At 42.8% G+C, this 21,981-nt stretch overlaps 1 protein-coding gene across 1 annotated transcript in view; it reads right to left on the reverse strand.

Moving 5' to 3' along the window:
• Nucleotides 1-18: 18 nt before the first annotated feature.
• LOC138966243 (uncharacterized) overlaps nt 19-21,981 on the reverse strand; it is a 44,021-nt gene continuing 22,058 nt past the window's right edge. Inside the window, exons 3-6 of the mRNA XM_070338387.1 lie at nt 20,971-21,195; nt 9,151-9,235; nt 8,728-8,838; nt 19-265 (exon numbers count right to left, since the gene is read on the reverse strand). Of these exons, the coding sequence (XP_070194488.1) occupies nt 184-265; nt 8,728-8,838; nt 9,151-9,235; nt 20,971-21,195 (503 nt within the window). The 3' untranslated portion in view covers nt 19-183. The remainder of the gene's footprint in view (nt 266-8,727; nt 8,839-9,150; nt 9,236-20,970; nt 21,196-21,981) is intronic.

Below are 21,981 nucleotides of genomic sequence, written 5' to 3' on the forward strand. Positions count from 1 at the left end.
TATTTGAATTTGACAGTATTTGGTTTAAAACATTTTTTTTATTCAGTTGCATAAATACAAACCCATAATTAAATGTTATAATAAAGGAGCACAACAAGATAAACTTATAAATGTGCTCTTTGAAACAAACAGTATATGCCTGTATCCATCAGAAACGCGCTTTCACATCATGCATAACAGAAGTTACACAAGTGTCAGTAGCACATCAAGAATAGCTGGAGACCTTTCTTCTTGTGGCCTTAGATCTCCCAGTATGTTCTCATTCCTGCAAGAAATAAAAGAAAGAATAAAAATCCCCACAAAATCCTCCACCAAAGAAATTTTTTTTTGTCTTTTCTTCAATGGTGTCACTTAACAAGAAAACAAAAACACCAACAAGCACATTGAGGAATTCAAAATCAATGGATTTTTGACTCACATGCGAAGCAAAAGTGAGTCTATGTACTCGCCCGAGTCGTCCGTCCGTCCGTCCGGAAAACTTTAACGTTGGATATTTCTTGGACACTATTCAGTCTATCAGTACCAAATTTGGCAAGATGGTGTATGATGATGACAAGGCCCCAAAAAACATACATAGCATCTTGACCTTGCGTCAAGGTCAAGGTCGCAGGGGCCATAAATGTTGTCTAAAAAACAGCTATTTTTCACATTTTTCCCATTTTCTCTGAAGTTTTTGAGATTGAATACCTCACCTATATATGATATATAGGGCAAAGTAAGCCCCATCTTTTGATACCAGTTTGGTTTACCTTGCTTCAAGGTCAAGGTCACAGGAGCTCTTCAAAGTTGGATTGTATATGTCGTATCCATTCTGTACAATTTGCGCATTATGTACAATGAGCAGCATATCGTGCTCATTGTATACAATGAGCATCAAGTTTTGCTCATTGTATACAATGAGCAAAACTGTTGCCCATTGTATACAATGAGCAAGACCATAAAGTTGCACATTGTATACAATGTGCACCGAGTGAGCAAGATTGTTGAATGACGTTCAAGCTACACTGATATATATGAATCATAGTGAATGGTTGAATGGAATATGTGAGTAAAGTGTTCAAATAACGATGTTTGTTATGTTTAAGCATTGTTTTAATTCTCATTTCGCTAAAAGTATACAGTGCATTAGGATTTTAATTATTGTAAATTAATTAAACAAGCTTGAGGCGATAGGTATAGGGGGTCCCTTGCTTGTTTGGTTCGAACATTACTTGAGTGATCGCAGACAAGCAGTAGTACTGAAAGGAACCAAATCAAGTTATGTCACCCCTTCTGCTGGTGTCCCTCAGGGTTCTGTTTTAGGACCTCTATTATTTCTCATTTATATTAACGATATTGGTATTGGTCTTGAATCAGTGTTGAAACTCTTTGCAGACGATACGAGCATGTATTTATGTTTAGATAACGATGTTACACGAGCTGAGATTTTGAATTCTGATTTGGATAAAATTTGCGCATGGGCTTTAAAATGGAAAGTCACTTTTAATTGTCAAAAGACAGAATTGTTGGACATTTGTAGGCAAAAAAATGTGTTACTTCCACCATTGTATTTTGAAGATGCACTTTTGATTGATGTTGAAAATCACAAGCACCTTGGCGTCATTCTACAAGGTAATTGTAAATGGGATTCCCACATAAAAAGTCTCATTGCTAAGTGTAGAAAGTCAATTGCGTGTTTTGGTTTATTCAAGTATCGTCTAAACAGAAAATCGCTTGAAGTTATATATACAAATCCTTTATATTACCATTGTTTGATTACGCGGACGTTATTTGGGATAACTGTACGAAGTGTTTAGCAGACGAGTTGGAGACATTGCATCTCGATGCAATCCGAATTAGTGTAGGTGCAGTTCGTGGTACAAGCCACCAAAAATTGTATAATGAATCGGGTTTTGTGCCCCTGAAAGAAAGGCGACGTCGTCATAAACTCTTGCTGTATTATAAAATTGTAAATGGTTTAACCCCAGCATATTTATATTCCAAACTGCCTGTCTTGGTTTCCGATGTAAATCCTTACCACAGACGACGCCCTCTTGAACGTAAGGTTCCATTATGCAGAAGTGAGTTATGTAAATCTTCATTTTTTCCTTCAACGACAGCTTTGTGGAATAATCTTCCAGAAAATATACGACAAACGCAGTCAATTGGTGAATTTAAAAGATTTTTGATGAATGGAGATGTTGTTGTTCCACAGTATTATTATTTAGGCAACCGTAAGGCACAGGTATTTCACAGCAGGCTGAGATTAAATATGAGCGATTTGCAACAAGACCTTGTTAACCGACACCTCTCTGATAATTTAGAATGCACGTGTGGAGTACGCCCGGAAGACGCTGAACACTTTTTGTTACATTGTCCAAAATTTAACGAACATAGAACCATTTTTTTCAATAGTCTACCAACGTACGCTCTGGATTGCAAAACACTTTTGTTTGGCAATACTGATTTAACTATATCTTTGAATATGAAAATATTTTCTGCTGTACAAGATTACGTTATGTCAACTGATCGCTTCGGCTGATATTATATTAACAGTGACAGCAATAGATGTAGCAAAGCATTCTCTCTCTCTCTCTCTCTCTCTCTCTCTCTCTCTCTCTCTCTCTCCCTCTCTCTCTGTCTCTCTCTCTGTCTCTCTCTTTATTTGTATAAAATATTATGAAATATTTTGAAAGAAAAGGGTTGAAGTTATCACTTGTTCGCCATGTCTTGTTATCAGAATGTGTATTGATTATTAGTTTTGGAACGTGTCCATAAGCAGTCTGCTTGTTAACGTTCTTAATGTTGTTACTGTATATAACATGTATACAATAAATGAATAAAAACACGCTTAAACCAATTAAACAATAAAAACAAATACAACAAATAATGTTGTTTCAACACACGCACACACACATAACATTCGTTTGATCCATGGTGGTCGCGTTCTATCGCCGGGCAGACTGACACTGACACCGAAACTAAAATACTGAAAGAAAGAGAGTGGACAGACAATCCAAACAATTTCAAACACGAGTTCGGTTCAGTCCTATTTGGTCAAAATCGCACGTAGTTTGCAAGATCGTTATTTGAACCCTTTACTCACAAATAGAAAAAGTGTGAAAGGCGTGAAAACGACGCTCTCATTAGCTGACGTTGTTGTTTCTATCTCTTACTTTTAGCATGACATGACAATGTGAGCGTTATTATGAACGAATGTTATGTGTGTGTGCGTGTTTAAACAAAAGGAGACCACCCAAAGATGAGGGGGTGACTGGAAGCTTTATTCATGCTTCAATAAAATACCATACTAAAATAATGCAAAATGTCGCGCTTGAAATGAGATTAAAAGACATGTACATATTTTCACTGGGGATTTGCTGCGCGCATAATAAACATCCCACAGTGGCGCATACATATCAAAACAAAGAAAACTCCACAACAGCAGGATGGATAATCCTGTCTTGGCTCACACAAACATACGCGCTAAAAAAACACAAAGGAAAAACAACAACCACACACAACGAATTAATACTCAGACACACGCACATAATTATTTCTTTCTTGTAACATAAGCATAACCAACACCATACAACAAACAAGCATATACAAAAAATACATGCATAGGCAGTTAATTCTTCATAATTATTAAAAATGGATAAGGCATTCCAGTCACACTAAGCTCAAAAGGGTGGGAGGGAGGGGAAACATTGTTGTGTGCGCACTCGCGTGAGTTTGGCAGCGAACTGACGCAGTGGACACAGGCCTGTGTTCACAGCGACACGCGCACGTGAACTTGCTGATTCACTCAGCGTAGCGACAGCCGTGGGAGCTAAAGGCCTAAATACAGGCGACGTTAATCCCTAGTAGTTTAAAATACATTTCTGCGAAATTCCTAGTTGAAACAACATTAATTGTTGTATTTGTTTTTATTGTTTAATTTAAGGGGCAGTCAACAGGTTGCTGTCGTTTCATGTTTTCGGGCCAAAAAGAGATTGCTTATTCTTTACTCTTTACTCTAGGTAAATGTAACAAAAAATATATTTTAAAAAAAGAAAAGATTTTGAATATTTTTTTGAAAAAATTGTTTTGGATTTTTCGTTCCATTCTTTTTCTTATCAGATGCACGCCAGTTCAAAACGCCGAAAGCAAAAAAAACAAAAACGCATGCATATTGGTCAAATTTGAAGCGAGTTACGGCCGTTTTAAAATAAAAAAATATGACGTCATTCTACTTCCACTACAAAGTTCAATGTTATTTCCAGCCAAACTAACAGCGCTATCGATGTGCGGTTTCACTAAAGTGGTTCCTATGCATCAAAGAATTTTTTAAACAAAGTTGTTTTAAGCTGTTTTCTGCCCCTTTAATTTACAATAATTAAATTCTTAATACACTGTTTAGTTTTAGCGAAATGAGAATTAAAACAATGCTTAAACATAACAAACATCGTTATTTGAACACTTTACCATTCACTATCTATATATGACTAAGTGCCAAAAGGTGCGCACGAAAAGCGGACAAAGGGGCTAAAAAATAAAAGTTGACAAACACGACTGATATTGTGATTTTTGTTAAGACAACAGATGCTGGAACCCAATTACGAAAAGAAAAGATAAATTTACCCAAATGATTTTACAAATAACGATAATTTTGTTCGTTATATCATTCAAAACGGCACTGAGTCATAGCATTAAGGTTATCTCGCACGTTTTTAAAGCTAGGGCTTTGAAACTTGGCACACAACCAAAGTATAATGACCTCCAGGTATGGTGCACATCACATTAAACAACATTGAATTTCAAGGTCACAGCGAGGTTAAATTTCCTTTGCAAACTGGAAAATTGTCGTTGTCACGTCTTACATGTTTTAATACTAGATCAGTTAGACTTTACACACTTCACATACTTTCAGCATTTTTATAAAACCTCATTAAAAGTGACCTGCTTGTTAATCTTTGTCAAAGTTCAAGGTCACAGCGGGGTCACATCTGGTCCAAATGTGGAATATTTTCAATTTATTCAGCGCGTTTATAGCACGAGCTTTGAAAATACACACAGTTCTAGTGTATAATGTTCACACACGATTAAAGTCTGGTTGAAAAAGTCAAGGTCACAGCAGGGTCGCGTTGAGGTCAAACATATACATTTTTCAATGAGGTTTTCTCATATGTTTTTGAAGCTAGGGCCTTGAAACTTGGCACACTACGCAAGTTAAATTAAACCTCATCAAATTCCAAGGTCACAGTGAGGTTAAAGATCCTTTAAGGATATTTTCTAAAAAAGGTGACCGCCTGGTTAATGTTTGTCAAATTTCAAGGTCACAGCAGTGCCATCTGGCTTAAACTTTGAAAAATTGTCAATTTCTTCAACTAGTTTTATAGTGTTTGAAGTCATTCACACATGATGAAAGTCTGGTTGATAAAATCAAACGTCAAGGTCGCAGCGGGGTCGCATTGAAGTCAGACACATACAATTGTCATTTTCACGAACGCCTTTTAAGCAACACCTTTGAAACTTCACACATTCCAAAGTTTTGATGTTGTTTGGTTATAATCAAAGTGTGGTCAATTTCCATGATTGAGAGCATTCAGAGGGGTCAAGTTGAGGTCACACAAAAGAGATTAAATTGTCGACACAACAGATGAGACTGGCTACCACTGTTTATTTTAATACACTTTTATGCAAATTTTAAATTGTGTTCAACCATATACACCAAACTCACCCAAACTCCGGAAACATCCAAGAAAAGGAAAAATGTGTCCAAGCAAGGAAAAACGCCATTTCTTCAAAGGCTGGAATAACTACAGAGGCAGCCGCGTCATTACACACAATGCAATTACGTCATACATCATACATTTCTATGAGTCATGTTGAATGGAATGGTGGCATGTGCCTCTATTCTAGCTAACAACAAAGCTGAAAAAATGAATATTATCTGTTTGTTTTGTTTGCTTTACCCGTACGAGACCTTTCTGTGACCTTGACATGTGACAAGGATCTACCTTAACTTCTTTAAGTCGGAGTTGAGAGTTGTGTGATGTTTGAAGGCTCTCCCTTTAAAAACAACTGAGATAATGATGCATTTTCGTGTTTTTGATTTGCCCATGTGACCTTGAGATTCGACAAAGGTCAACAAGACTTTAACCGTGTATGGAGGCTATTAAGCCCAAAGATGTGAACTTTCAAGGTTCTTGCTTTGAAAAACTCTGAGAAAAAGGTTATGTTTTTTTTTTTTACCCACACGAGACCCTGCTGTGACCTTCACATTTCTCAAGGATCAACCTTGAATTCTCCATGTTGAACAATCATTAAGCAAAAGCGTTGTTTGAAGTTTGAAGGTTCTAGCTTCAAAAATCTCTGAAAAAATATGTTTCATCCGTTTTCTGAACCACATGTGACCCAGCCGTGACCTTGAAATCTGACAAGGGTCAACAAGACTTTTACCATGCATGGGGGCGATTAAACCCCAAATGTGTGTGAAGTTTCAAGGTTTCAACTTAAAAAACGTCTGAGAAAAATATACATTTTCCTTTTTGGACAATGTGTTGCACGCAAGACAACACGACAAACGCTCGTGTTATCATTCTTTTACTTTAAGGTCGACTTGCGTGCCCGCTCTTTCGCTAATCTCAATTAAAATTCATCTTAGAAGTTCGGTTTTATTACGCTTTTAATTAAGAAGATTAAACTAAGACAACAAATAGTTAGTTTTACCCATTAAACTCGATAAGGTAGTGACATTTTATGTTGAACGCAAGAAGGTGTCGCACGCAAGATCTGAAAAGATGTTGACGACATAATTTCAACACTTGATAGCGCAATCGTGGTTCGTGATTTCTTCACAAATTTTGAACACAGAATGTGTCACGTGGTTCCGTAAATGAAGTAGATCTTTGTACATGTAAATTTTGTTTTTAAAAGAAAATAACCGTTAATTACCGAACATTTTGTCGCACGCAAGATATGACGAAATTTTCAAATCGTTTTCAAAAATGCTGTTCAAAAGTTCTGCAGTCTTTGCTGGATTACTTGAAAGACAGCAGTTTGATACACCGTTATCGCTTGACGTGTCGACATCAATTCCAGAGTTTTTGAAAAAGAAATTTAGTAAATATCTGCGATTGAAAAATGTATGCCGTGATGACGAATCATCTTGCGTGCGACACCTTAAAATTCGGTTATCGAAAAAAAAAAATTCTCTCGAGATTTAGATTTGACGTTTGGTCTCGTCTGTAAAGCGATGTTTCAGGCATTCAATCAAACTAAATGCAATTCATTTGTGCTTCTTGTTATTTTTCTGTGGCATATTCAAAACACGAGGTATCACGATGTCCTTTTTCAGATGGCCGGTTTTGGCGTTATTTTTGACTTTAAACAAAGATAACTTCAAAACCGTTCAAGTCAGACACACGAAATTATGTCCACTATCTCTTCGCACATTCATCCACACACACACCAATTTTCAGCAGACACACGTTTTTAGAAACATTTTTATTGTAAAACAAAGTCGTCTTCTGTTCTGTGAGCACCTTTTGGCACTTAGTCATATCAGTGTAGCTTGAACGTCATTCAACAATCTTGCTCACTCGGTGCACATTGTATACAATGTGCAACTTTATGGTCTTGCTCATTGTATACAATGGGCAACAGTTTTGCTCATTGTATAGAATGAGCAAAACTTGTTGCTCATTGTATACAATGTGCAAGATATGCTGCTCATTGTACATAATGCGCAAATTGTACAGAATGGATACGACATATACATATTTTGAAGTGACCTTGACCCTGAACTATGGAAGATAACTGTTTCAAACTTAAAAATTATGTGGGGCACATGTTATGCTTTCATCATGAGACACATTTGGTCACATATGATCAAGGTCAAGGTCACTTTGACCCTTATGAAATGTGACCAAAATAAGGTAGTGAACCACTAAAAGTGACCATATCTCATGGTAGAAAGAGCCAATAAGCACCATTGTACTTCCTATGTCTTGAATTAACAGCTTTGTGTTGCATGACCTTGGATGACCTTGACCTTGGGTCAAGGTCACATGTATTTTGGTAGGAAAAATGTGTAAAGCAGTTCTTAGTGTATGTCATTGCTAGGTTTAGTTATTTGACCTTGACCCTGAAGGTCAAGGTCATGTAAAGGTCAAGGTCAAGCATGTGAGTCGTATGGGCTTTGCCCTTCTTGTTATCAATTAGCATGCAAGTGAGGGAGCGACGGTTGTGATGCCACCCCTGATCACACACACACACACACACACACACACACAGACGTACATATGCAGAGCTGCCAACTGCTACGCTTTCGGCGTAGCATGCTACGTTTAATGATCAACTGCTATGCCAAACTTAAAATTGCTACGCTCAAGTAAATTATCACAAGCATGCAACAGTTAGCTCTTTCTTGTGAGTCCTGGTACTCATTTATGATTCTCACTCCTGTAGCAGGCAGACTATGGGTCACAAAACATTTTCCACACTGAAAAGTGGCACTGCAAACAATTATGTTCCTAACTTTCTAAATAAACTTTTAAAAAAATGTACATATTCTTGCAAAAAATATAAATCGGCATGTGCGAACACATTTTACAAAATACTACACTTACACACCATTTGCTACGCTGAAAATTCAAAACAATGTGTATTTGTTACGCTTGAGGCTTCACAAGGGTTGGCAGGTCTGCATATGGATGCACACATACACACACATGTGCTCACACTGAGGAAGATTTTATGTACCTGAGGAGTGTTGCTTTGTCATAGATGAACATGTTAGCTGCAGCTTTCAGAAGTTTCACAGCAAGGCGTGCTTTTATTGATGACACTTGCTCATCAGATTTTACTTTCAACCTGGGCAATAAAAGAAAGAAACAGCAAGTGACTAATTTTTAATTAATACTATTCATGGTAGGGATACAAATAAGATTATTCATTTGTCAGGTATAACATAAAACATGCATTAGCAACAGGATATGACAGCAACTTTTACTACACAACTGTCTGCTTCTACAAGTTTATGAATTACACATGGATTATAGGCTTCCATTTGAAACTTTCAGGTTGCCATGGTCTATTGACTCCCGGCCTAAGCCTCATTGAAGCCCTACAGAGCGAAGGGATGGAGGGGTCAATATGCAACAATATATGCACTTGATTATATACCTGATCTGCGATCGATCTGGCGTGGATTGTAAATCTTGTAACAGTTGGTTCTCCTCCCAATCACCATCGCCATGCTCCAAAGGGGCTGTAATGTAATTGAAACTTGGTTCACCAAGGTCAAATAGTGAAATAAAAATCAAGTCATATTACAGACATGCTGACATCCACATCGTCAGAGTAAACATGCCTATTCCCCCTGGATGCAAACACATCCACTATGTACGTCAAGACAGACAGCTACAGACGGAGAGACAGAAACAGAGGCATTCAGAAAGAGCTAATATTGGGTCACACAACCCCCCTCACTTCTGACAATGCGCCCTGTCGGACAGATCGACGTTCATATCCACACAATCACGAGCATTAATTATATATACACACACACTCTTGACATAAACACACTGATGCTGACATTGTACATAATCATAATGCAGCACCTTCAAGGATGGCTCAGGATGATGGGGAAGTCTACCACACTACCCGGAAGTGCTCCGAAATTATTTTTGTTTATGTCGCAACCAAGATTCTTCAAGAATGTCTATCCAAACATTCATGAGAGAATGAAAATCGAAAATTTCAATAGTAAATTTTCATTTGATTAATATACTTACCCAATTCTCATCAATGCATTGACTTCAATCTCATATGCTAGATGTCGAAACGTTAACACTACTCAAATTACCTGCCCTTGTAAGGGTGGTAACCAAGCTAAAAAACAGACGCCATAGCCGTTGCTATGACCTGACCCCACTTGGTTACCCATAACCCCCCCGCGCACCACGTGAGCGCCAGCATCCGGAATAATCATTCTCGACTTCTCAAAAAAAAACTAGGAAATTAAGTAGCGGGGATGGTTGGGAGGGAGAATTGGGTAAGTATATTAATCAAATGAAAATTTACTATTGAAATTTTCGATTAAATTACATATTCTTACTGCAATTCTCATAAACGCAGATTGCTCCTAAAGGAGGAGGGAACTTACTTATGTCCCTGAGAGAACCTGTCCTGCAGAAACTAACAAGGGCAAGGAAATGGCCCCGTCAAGTCAAGAGCAGGAGATGTCCAGGAGGTAAAAATTAATGAACACATCATCAGACCTCCAATGAGCTGTTGGCCCCAGGCTCTGGACTCCTGAACCCCTGTAAAGGACAGAGGGAGGACTGAACGCCCCCCCCCCCCCCCTTTTTCAATAAGCAGCCACTCATAGGCCTGTCCTATGAAAGTAGCAACGCTTCTTGTGAAAGTCAATTTAGAGATGTCTCTTTCACATAAAATGTTAAGAGATAAGAACAGGAGCTTTTGGCTCTTAGTTCCAATTGACTCAGCGCAAGCTAGGTAGGATTTTAAAGCTCTAACCAGACAGTTAGATAAATCCAAATCGCCCGGAGCGAGAATCCTCCCGAGAGGAGGGAATTAAATCCCGGAGGAGATTGACCAGGTTTCTGATTCTTGGCAAGGAAATCAAGCCGAAAATGCAGTGAAACGGAATCATTACGTTCAAAGGCTACATCCTCCGGTAACCCCAATCAATTAATCAATAATCAATATAATCAATAAGAAGCTTATATCGCGCGTATCCCGTGGGTCTCGCTGCCCGTGAGGGCTCAGGCCCAGAGTAAGAGGAACAAAGTCTTACGTGTTAAGTCTAGCAAACTAGCCGAGTGTAAGGGCTCAAAATGCCAAAGAACGCAAAAATTCCAAAACCAGAAACAAATCCCAAGAAGGGACAGGGGTACGCCTCTTAACCTCTTTCAACAAGGTCCTTTGATCATGCCCGCAAAAGCGCCATGAACATCGATAGAGAGGCCTATTTGTTTCAAAGTAGCTGAGATAGCCGAAACGCCGGAACCTCGGAGAAGAGGTCGAGCTGCCCAGAGCCGATAAGAAAAAGAGGTGATTTGCCACCTGGATTGAGCGGGGCGCTAAGGAGTTAAACCCCTGCTCTTATACACCACTTGGCCAAAGAAGGCCAATGAGAGGCATACACTGAGGAAGTGAAGGACCTATGTGCTTCATGCACCCAGTCCAGCGTCAGAACGGAAGCACCCACGTTCTGTAACGCTATCAGCACAACCTCCAGCCCTGTATGCAGAAGGCCCATTCCGTGTGCAAGCCCTGAGAGGTCCTGCTGAGCGAGTCGGCCAGCGTATTGAGCCTGCCGGGGAGATATTTCACTGAGATGTTGACTTGGTGTGAGAGGCACCAAATCAGAAACTCGTAAGCTCTGTCTGACAGGGAGCGAGATCTTGCTTCTCCCTGCTCGTCTACATAGACAGCAACAGTAGTATTGTCCGTATGCAACCGGACATGCCTGCATATAGCCAGAGAGAAAAGCTAGTAGACTGAGAGCTACTGCTCCTAACTCCAGGCGATTGAAAAGCCAAAGGAGTTGTGTCTACGTCCACAGCCCCGAGAATGTGATTGCCGATGTAGGCTCCCCATCCGGACAGAGACGCATCCATAAAGCGGTCTAAGTCCAGAGGGGGCAAAGCTAGGGAAACGACCTGAGCGATCCAATTGGATTCCAGCCACCGACTCGTGTGATGGAACCAACCCTAGAGGAGGACCCTCTTGTCCCAGACCTGTGAGGCCGAGTCCCAAAGAGACTTGAGGAAAGACTGAAATGGTCTCTTTAAAAAAAAAAACCAGAGGGACCAGCATGGCCATCGATTCCATCTGACCGAGGATCGAGGCTAAGGACCTCGCAGAGGTCTGCTGTCGTGCCAGCCTGGCAGTGATAATTAAGAGCCTAAAGCCTCTCTATTCTCTCCTGTGAAGGACGAACCTTCCAAGAAACTGTGTCGAACAGCATGCCCAGGTAGAAAAAACTCTGGGATGGGGACAGCTCGGATTTTGCCTGGTTTACTGAGAACCCCAGGTAAAGAGCCTGATTCAACACGATCTGAATATGCAGCTGGCAAGCTGATTGACTCTGATACAAGATCAACCAGTCACCGAGGTACGCCCAGAGACGAATACCTCTCTGTCTGATCAGAACACACAACTGACTGCCCACCATGGTAAAAACCCATGGAGCCAGCAATACCCTGAAGGGCAGAGCCCTGAACTGAAAAAACCTGGTGACCCCAGCAGAAACGGAGCCACTTCCTGTCTGCAGGACGCATAAGGAAGGCTCGTGTGAGAGCACAGAGGAAAATCTCAGCAAAAGCTGATAACTCTAGACCATGCCGTCCCACCTCCTCCAGAGAGGAGAGGGAGGAGTCACTGAATCGAAACACCCACTTTGTGACCAGGAGCGCATCAATGCGCTGCTACCGTACTTTCCGGGTCATAAGGCGCGACTTTTTTCCTCGAGTTCGACCCCTGCGTCTTGTATAACGAAGCGTCTAATCCGTGTATGAAATACGAAAAAAATCAAAGAGACCGCCTGAGTACCAGTCAAACAACTTGTGATAATGCATGTTTCAGCTACTAGGTACTGCCCTGGCCAAGTTTCCTCGAGCTCTCAAGCCACCCAGCTATCACAATGCCTGCCTTTGATCTGGCCGCACACACAGAGCACACATAATTATTTCCACTCTGTTAAACTCGGTCACTGACCGGTCACTGACCCGGTGCAGGAAGTATTTCCTCTCTCAGATATGACAGGGGAACCACCTCTCATGGCAAAAACTGGGTCATTGACCCCTGGGAAGAAGGTCGTGTCTATAAACAAGGCCACCCAGCTATCACAATGTCTTTGATCTCGCCGCACACACAGAGTTCGACTCTGTTAAACTCGGTCACCGACCGGTCACTGACCCCGAAGCAGGAAGTGTTTCCTCTCTCAGATATGACAGGAACCACCTCTCATGGCAAAAACTGGGTCATTGACCCCTGGGAAGAAGGTCGTGTCTATAAACAATGGACCTGGCTTTGATCTCGCCGGCTTATTTTCATTCTTCGACTACCGGTATACTTTTTCAATTTTGGTGCGCCCTATCGGCCCCCTGCGTCCAATGGGTGACTGGATTACAATTTTTTTTAAAAAGAAGGGGGTGCGTCTTAGATAACGAAGCGCCTTGTCACCCGGAAAGTACGGTACTTGTCTTTGAAAGAAGGGTAAGACTGAGGCTTCCGAGTAGGTTTTAACAAAAACCCGAAAAATGCCTGTCCCTTGCTTCCTGTAGCCGGTGTGAAAACAAAACCCTTGCAAAAGAAGGAGATCACGCCGGGTGAAGACAGTGTGGGCATAGAGCCTCGCTGACGAACTCATCTGCTCGGTGATGACCATAGCCAGAGCTGCAAGCAGCGTGGCTACGGCCCTAGCCGAGGCATCCTCCCTGAACCGAAACGAGTCCAGGGAGGTTGTGATGGCTATTGTGAGAGCACAGAGGAGAGTCTCAGCAAAAGCTGATAACTCTAGACCACCTCCTCCAGAGAGGAGAGGGAGGAGTCACGTAACGAACCATGCACCCACTTTCCCTGTGGTCTATTTGTGAAGCAAAGAGACTAGTTCCGGCGGAACGGGAAAACTAGACCTTGGCAACGAAAATGTCTGGATCAGATTCCGAGACTTGACATTCCAAACTATCTTCTTCTGCACTAAAAGTGAGAACGAAGTAGCCTGAAACCCACTGAGAGGCCAGCCACGGGCTAGCAGAAGGAGGAGCGGGACCATGTGCATGAAGCAGCGGGAAAGGTGCAGGCTGAAGACCACTACCCTGAGGTGCGGGTCAAGCCAAGAGCTGCGACATGTGGTAGGCAATCACAGGAGCTAAAAAAATCGAAAAGATTGCGGGTCAGCCCACGTAGACCTAAAGTCATCCGCAGCAGAGGGGGGAAGAGAGACACCCTGCTCTGAATCCACCACCCCTTCCGGGAAACATGAAGCTGCCACAGCAGCCTAAAAGCAGTTGGCAGCGCTACACACCCTTCCACCGAGGAGTCCGAATCCCCACCAGCAGCTGTGTCAAAACACAAAGGCGGGGAGACGGGGGAGGCAGCGCACTAAAACTCCTGTTGATACCACTGCCAAGAGTGAGAGTGAAAAGCGTTATCTGTCTCTGCCTGCCAACCCACACCGCTCACCTGACCCGAGGGGGGAGAGGGGTGGGTAGTTGGCACAGCGCCCTGCCGAGAAGGAGGGCGAGTGGGGGTACGAGACAAAGCCAAGCCCGGCCAGCCGTACCCCGCCCGCTGTGCGAGAGAAGCGTCCCAGTGCAGAGAACCGGTCTGACTGGTTTGAGCCACGCCGCGCCCCGAGTGGGGAGGGGGGTGGCTCGTCACAGCAGTAAACCCCTGGAGGGGGGAAAGACGGGATGAGAGACGCAACCGTAAACGGCCGACCCCCACCCGTCCACCTGCTGACATCCTGTAGCCCCACCGCTCACAACCCCGAGGGGGGGGGGGGGGGGGGGGAGGGGGGGGGAGGGGGGGGGGGACGGATGCTGGCTGAGGACAATTACCGCTAGTAAGGCGGTAACGCTCGAAACTGCGCAGGCAGTCTGACAGCCCCCACCCTGTCCAGCCCGGAGGGTGGAAAAAGAGTGGGCAGCTGACACAGCCCCCTGCCCCAAATGTGGCAGAGGAGGGGTATGTAACGTAGCCTGGAAAGGTCGTACGTCCCACCCCAGCTGTGTTGACTGGTTTGAGCCACGCCGCGCCCCGAGTGGGGAGGGGGGTGGCTTGTCACAGCAGTAAACCCCTGGAGGGGGAAAAGACGGGGTGAGAGACGCAACCGTAAAACGGCCGACCCCCACCCGTCCACCTGCTGACGTCATGTAGCCCCACCTCTCACCCACCCACGAGGGGGGGGGGGGGGCAGTTGCTGGCTGAGGACGATTACCGCTAATAAGGCGGTAACGCTCGAGACTGCAAAGGCAGTCTGACAGCCCCCACCCTGTCCAGCCCGGAGGGTGGAAAAAGAGTGGGCAGCTGACACAGCTAGCCCCCTGCCCCAAATGTGGCAGAGGAGGGGTATGTAACATAGCCTGGAAAAGTCGTACGTCCCACCCCAGCTGTGAATGAGCGAAAGAAATGCCAGGCAGGCGGGAGCCCGCAGACTGGCTGTGCTCAGGTTGGAACCCCTCCCCTAAAGGGAGGGACGTGGGTCTGTCAGCAAACTGATCTTCACCACGCGAACCCGTAAGAGCACACTTATCGTACCCCCCCCCCCCCAATTCCCCCCTCCCATAGGTAGGGGGGGCTGCATGCCTGACTCAGCTACGCTAAAAGCAAGGTGAGCGGTCAGAGGCAGGCAGGGAGCAAGCCCCCCCAATCTCCCCTCCCATAGGTAGGGGGGCTGCATGTCCGACTCAGCTACGAGAGGTGAGCGGACAGAGGCAGGCAGGGAGCAGGCCCCCCCTCCGAAAGGAGAGGGTGCTCGTGAACAACCCAGTACTACCGGAGGCAGAAAGGGCCGAACCGAACTGGCCATTTGCACCAGACCACGGTGCGAAGCTGAAGTAGGACGGCTGCCAAGGAGTACGCCGGCAGACGTCGCCAAGGCCGAAGGGCCCCCTCCAGCCAGCAAGGAAGTGTCCGCCACAGTGGGCGGGAGAGCGGGAACCGCCGATCGTGCCTGAAACTGCTGAGAAATAAAAACACATATTTCATCGTTAAGCCCACCGAAAGTGGAAGACACTGACTAATTCTCCTTAAGAGGAGATGCGGGCTGGGGAGAAAAAACGAAACCTTATCCGCCTGAATAGCTACTACAAAAGGAGTACTACTCAAAGGGTCGTCGACCCGCACGGAGGTTTCTAAATAAGGCTATAAGCCTTCTCCCTTTCCTGCCTCGCACTAAGTTACTGCTTGCTATCGGCCATCTTGGAAAAGCTAAATGGCCGAACCGTAGCCCACCAGAAAAGTAAATTTCTGAAGCGGCTGTAAAAACAAGCAGCTAACAACAACAATTCAATTCAACAAAAAGGGCAGATCTCACCAAATGAATGGCGAACAGGTAAAGGCCCCCACAAGCCTGGATCGTCTTAAAGACGAGGGCTAGTGAAGTCCAAGTGAGCAGTCGAATTCCGCACATCTTACGTGCATCGTCGAAAGTCGAGAATGATTATTCCGGATGCTGGCGCTCACGTGGTGCGCGGGGGGTTGTGGATAACCAAGTGGGGTCAGGTCATAGCAACGGCTATGGCGTCTGTTTTTTAGCTTGGTTACCACCCTTACAAGGGCAGGTAATTTGAGTAGTGTTTCGACATCTAGCACGTGAGATTGAAGTCAATGCATTTATGAGAATTGCGGTAAGAATATGTAATTTAATGGTGAATTAACTTGGTAAATTGAGCGCACATACACATCATAGTTGTTAACCTTCATTGCAGGTTAAAGCGTGGTACCAGAAGTCCATTATCTACACTAATCGCCATAAAAAACTAAACACATACATTTAGCTGTAGAACTTTGTGATGCAGCCAGTTATAGTCAAACCAAGTATATTGCCAGAAAGGTCATTTATTCCCCCACCGTTGGATTTCATTTTTCATCAATTAGTTTTTATGCAGTGTACCGGAGACCTAGGACACCCCCCAAAATCAAATTCGCAAAAGCAAATTTGCAGACACTAAAATACACAAAAAATCAAAATAAGCAAGAGTGACCCTGTTTTTTTTTATCTCAAATTAAAGAACAACTCATTTTTTACCCACACAAATTGATTTGGTTCAGCTGTTGTGCCTAGCAGTGTTGTTTTGCCATTTTGAAGAAGACTGGTGTCAGCCTCGTCAAAAGCTGTAAAAGGCTTGATTTCGCATCATTTTGTGTGGGCTATGTGGGTAAAAACCCTGTAGTTTGGTATTGGCTAGTGGTATTGCTTTTAAATTTGACATGAATATTGTTAATACAATTGCAAAAGAGTGTGTAAAATATCATGGCGTTTCGATGAGGTTTTTTGACATACTGGAACTTTTCAGAAAAGTTTGATTAAACTGTAATAACTCTTTTCAGTATAGTTGCAAAAATTCAGAATTTTGCACACTTCAACACAAATGAATATTACAATTAGGGATCAATTTTAGTACAAAAGCAACAACGCGCTTGGGTGGTATGGAAATGTGAACACGAAACAACAATACGAAAAACAGGTCTTCCAACATGAAAACCCAGTCTAGCGCAGCAGACTGAACTCGCACGCTTTTTATCGCTGTGAGTGACACTCTTGCTTATATTTTTATTTTTTTTATTTTAGTGTCTGCAAATTTGCTTTTGCAAATTTGAATTTTGGGGGGTGTCCTAGGTCTCCGGTACACTGCATAAAAACTAATTGATGAAAAATAAAACTCTTTGTTGTATGTGGTTTAGTTTTTTATGGCGATAAGTGTAGAACTAATTTATCTACTATTACCAGCAGTCGACACGCGGTGATACATATGCCCTTTGACCTTTCCTTGGGGATGTCCCATATTAAAAATAGAATACAGGATTATGGGAAAGCTGTTCAAGGGCACTCTGCCACTCACGCACTATATTCGATTTTCAATACACGACTCAAACCCTTTGGGATAAATCAACAAGTCGCGTAAGGCGAAATTACTACATTTAGTCAAGCTGTGGAACTCACAGAATGAAATTGAACGTAGTCCGCCGCTAGTGCAAAAGGCAGTGAAAGTGACGAGCCTGTTTGGCACGGTAGCGGTTGCGCCGTGCTTCATAGCACGCTTTACTGTACCTCTCTTCGTTTTAACTTTCTGAGCGTGTTTTTAATCCAAACATATCATATCTATATGTTTTTGGAATCAGGAACCGACAAGGAATAAGATGAAAGTGTTTTTAAATTGATTTCGAAAATTTTATTTTGATCATAATTTTTAATTTTTTTAATTTTCAGAGCTTGTTTTTAATCCAAATATAACATATTTATATGTTTTTGGAATCAGAAAATGATGAAGAATAAGATGAACGTAAATTTGGATCGTTTTATAATTTTTTTTTTACAATTTTCAGATTTTTAATGACCAAAGTCATTAATTAATTTTTAAGCCACCAAGCTGAAATGCAATACCGAAGTCCAGCCTTCGTCGAAGATTGCTTGGCCAAAATTTCAATCAATTTGATTGAAAAATGAGGGTGTGACAGTGCCGCCTCAACTTTTACAAAAAGCCGGATATGACGTCATCAAAGACATTTATCGAAAAAATGAAAAAAAAACGTCCGGGGATATCATACCCAGGAACTCTCATGTCAAATTTCATAAAGATCGGTCCAGTAGTTTACTCTGAATCGCTCTACACACACACACACACACACACACACACACACACACACACACACACACACACACACACACACACACACACACACACCATGACCCTTGTCTCGATTCCCCCTCTATGTTAAAACATTTAGTCAAAACTTGACTAAATGTAAAAAGAATAAATTACAAGAATATAGAGTTCAGAAAAGAAGAAATTTTTTTTCCAAAAATCATGTTTTACAAAAGTCTATGGGGACTCGAACCCGAGACCGCCGGCTTTAGAGGCAAATGTCTTACCACCCTGCCACAACGCCGCTTACCCTTTAGGCGTGAAAACTAAGAGTTGAACTGCCAACACATAACTGCCACGAGCCCGGGTCAGTTTTTGAATCGCGCATTTGTTGACTCGTAGTTTTCCCCGTTCGTATTTGTGTTTTGTACGTTTTCTTGATATCATGGAGTCGCGGTGTTGCCTATTAGGGCAATCAATTTTCACCAAAGCCGATGTTACCAAAAAAATTTAAAAAATATATATTGTCCCGCTGGAAGTACTGAATATATAGGCAACTTTTTTTTAATTATTTCGATTCATTTCATATAACCCAAAATGTTTGGAATGAAGCAAATGAATAAAATACAAGAATTATGAGTTCAGAAAAAAATAAAAACAAAATTGCCGTCGAAGCGAATTGAACCCGGGACCACAAAAGTAAAGACTAACGCATGACTCATAGAGATGGACGGTTTATTATATAAAGGGAAGCAAGCGGTTAAAAATGGGCGTCGATAGAGCCAATGAACAGGGATGGGAACTTGTAGTATTTCATTCACTTGTGGTGGTACTTAATTGCTTCGCTAGGAGCTCTTAAGTGCTGTTCACATGGCAGACTTGCAACCAACTTTTGCCCAACTTTAGTCGTTTGAAAATCGCTCCTGAGTCGTTGAGGCCGAATCGGCGAAAAGTCTGCCATGTGAACAGCCCCAGTGATTTAGAAACGATTCAGGCCAGACTTGTCAGCGACTCCAAAACTCAATTGAGCACTGCTCGACTCGGCCGTGACTCGTCAGCGATTTTGTCCAGACTTTTCTAATCGCGCTTACTGATTGGTTCCCAAGTAACACGCACATTGAATTCCCACTGGTTTCCCAGTGGTGAATAAGTGGGAAGAGGATGGGAGAGTGGGCCCACTCCCATCCCACAGAACTCCCACAGTCAAAGTTATGGGAAAAAAGTGGTGTAGACCTGGGCCGTCCCTTAGTCTCTGGGAAACAAGCTTGCACTTCAACAGAAATGGGATAAAAGTGGGAATTCCCTCTTCGTTCCCACACAGCGTGCGAGGAAAATGTTCCGACACTGCGAGCGCGAGTCACACTGCGCGAGTCTGCAAGTTGCCCCATCGAGATCGGTGACGTCACAGCACACGCTGTTTACACTAGACTCGTTTGAATCGTAGCAAACGTTGAAGAATACTATCATTCAAAATACACCGAAGTATTTTATATGTGTGTAATTATTGCAGTTCTCTTAATAACAACTGTTGTCTCTAGAATGGTTTATTTACTCACGTGATGACTAAATATTTTCAAGGATTTTTGTTTTCACTGCGAGACTATTATTCTGCCCTGTTCAGTTCTGCGTTGGGCCTGCCGATTGAGAGTGTTTGAAATTTGCTACAATTGCCGGCGAATATACTGTGAATATGTTCCGTGCACGCAAGTATTGCATGTGCATGGATCAAAGATTACATCTGAAGAACACAGAGTAATATAATGGCGGCTTCATATTCAACAAAGCGAAGACGATTAGTGGGATTACTGTCAAACTCGAAGGTTGATGAACGCATCAACACGGCTTTCCCACGTGGCTGCGCGCGCGCTCGTAATCCAGCGTCAAGTTGATTTGAGTGATTAAAAACTAGTGTGTGTGTGCTTGAATATGTATCTGTGTGTATCAGTTGTTCTTGGTTTTTATTTTTTATTTTTATACATTGATGATTTTTAAATTCGCAGGACTCTGAGACGTTCGCAAGAACCCAGTCCTCTACGGAAGTCAGAAGAAGAAGAATTAAGAAGAAGTCCCACACGTTTCCGATATAAACCCCACTTGTTTCCCACCTGAATCCCACTTGCTTCCCACCTGAATCCCACTCGCTTCCTACCTGAATCCCACTCGTTTTCCACCCGTGAATCCCACTCGTGCCCCACCCTGATCCCACTCGTGCCCCACCCGTTTCCCAGTCGTGTCCAACCCGTTTCCCACTGGTGTCCCATTTACTTCCCACTGGGCTCCCACTGGAAGTCGTAATCAAATCCCACTTGGGGCCCACATGGGATCCATGTGGGAAGGTTACTTGGGTTAGCTCTAAGTCTTCCCTTCTCCGGAAAACAACGAGGACGACCGGACAATCCCGAAAGGCTAAGTCTGGCGAGAATCGCTGCTTAAAACTAGTTTGTGAGTTTGTGCTGTTCACATGGGCAGCGATTTTGATTTGACTTGCCGCCGACTAAAATCGTTTGAAACTTGGGCAAAAGTTTGTAGCAAGTCTGCCATGTGAACACTGCAGCACTTTACTCTACCACAACGCTTAAAAATCCTGACGGAGTTATTTCTGGAAAACGTCTATTGTAAAGTTATTCTTATTCCAGTATGTGTAAGGGGAACTGTGACTTACTGGAGCCTGTGATGTGAACATTGTAGAGAAGATCATTGGGGCCATGTCTGCTGGGCCATGCAAAGTCCTCTCCCTCTTGCGCTGTCTGTGTTGGATGGACATGCGTGCTGTCCTTTGCCTCCCACCCCTGACCATACACATAGAACACCTTCTTCCCGTGGGCTCTGGCTGGCCCTTTTGTCACGTAGTAAAATTTGAAGGCATCCTCCTTTGCTTTGTCTGCATCTGAAACAAATGTTGAACAAATCTGAATTGATGTTAACAGTACAAAACATGACTCACTATTCAATGTGTTTCCAGTTCTCCCAATCAAGCATTCAAGCTTGTTCTACAGAACCATTTAGAACTGTACTATTCACACTCACAGTCTAACAAAACTGCGAACTATCTGTGCTTGCGCGATTACCTCTGTTGAAACTGTGAACAGAAGCGATATCGATCGAAACACAGACAAACACACAGACACTATCCGGATACACTGGCAAATTCTCATATCATCATATGGCACTAAATAGCACTATTTTGCATCTTTCGACAAAAGCATTTTCGGACCACCTAGCCTGCGGCTTTGTGCGTTTTTGCCTTCGACTATGTAATGTCCCATCAGAATTTGGTTGAGGGGGACAAATGTCCCATTGTCTTTTTCTTCCAGGCTAAACTCTGCTCAAGCATATATTAATGTTCCATCACTCTTCTTCAGGTGTGATCATTTGATTGTCGATTTATTATTTTTTTTACATATCGACGTAAGAATCTTAAAAATGTCATCAGTAGTGGTTTTGCAGAAAAGCCTGATACCCCATACTCAAGTTTCAGTTGTTAACTTGGAAATTAGCATGCTAAATGCTATTTTATTTGGAAGTTTTGGCCTCAGTAGTCTCCTTGAACATACAAAAAAGTTCCCATTTAAAAAAGTATATCCCTTTTTACAAGGGGTTAAGACTCCAGCCTTAAAGAAGATCTCTTCCAGCATACAGTTTTGTACATGTATGAAGTTCAAGGAGTGTTTGA

Source organism: Littorina saxatilis, linkage group LG5 (genome assembly GCF_037325665.1).
Source record: "Littorina saxatilis isolate snail1 linkage group LG5, US_GU_Lsax_2.0, whole genome shotgun sequence".
Taxonomy (NCBI): Eukaryota; Metazoa; Mollusca; class Gastropoda; order Littorinimorpha; family Littorinidae; genus Littorina; species Littorina saxatilis.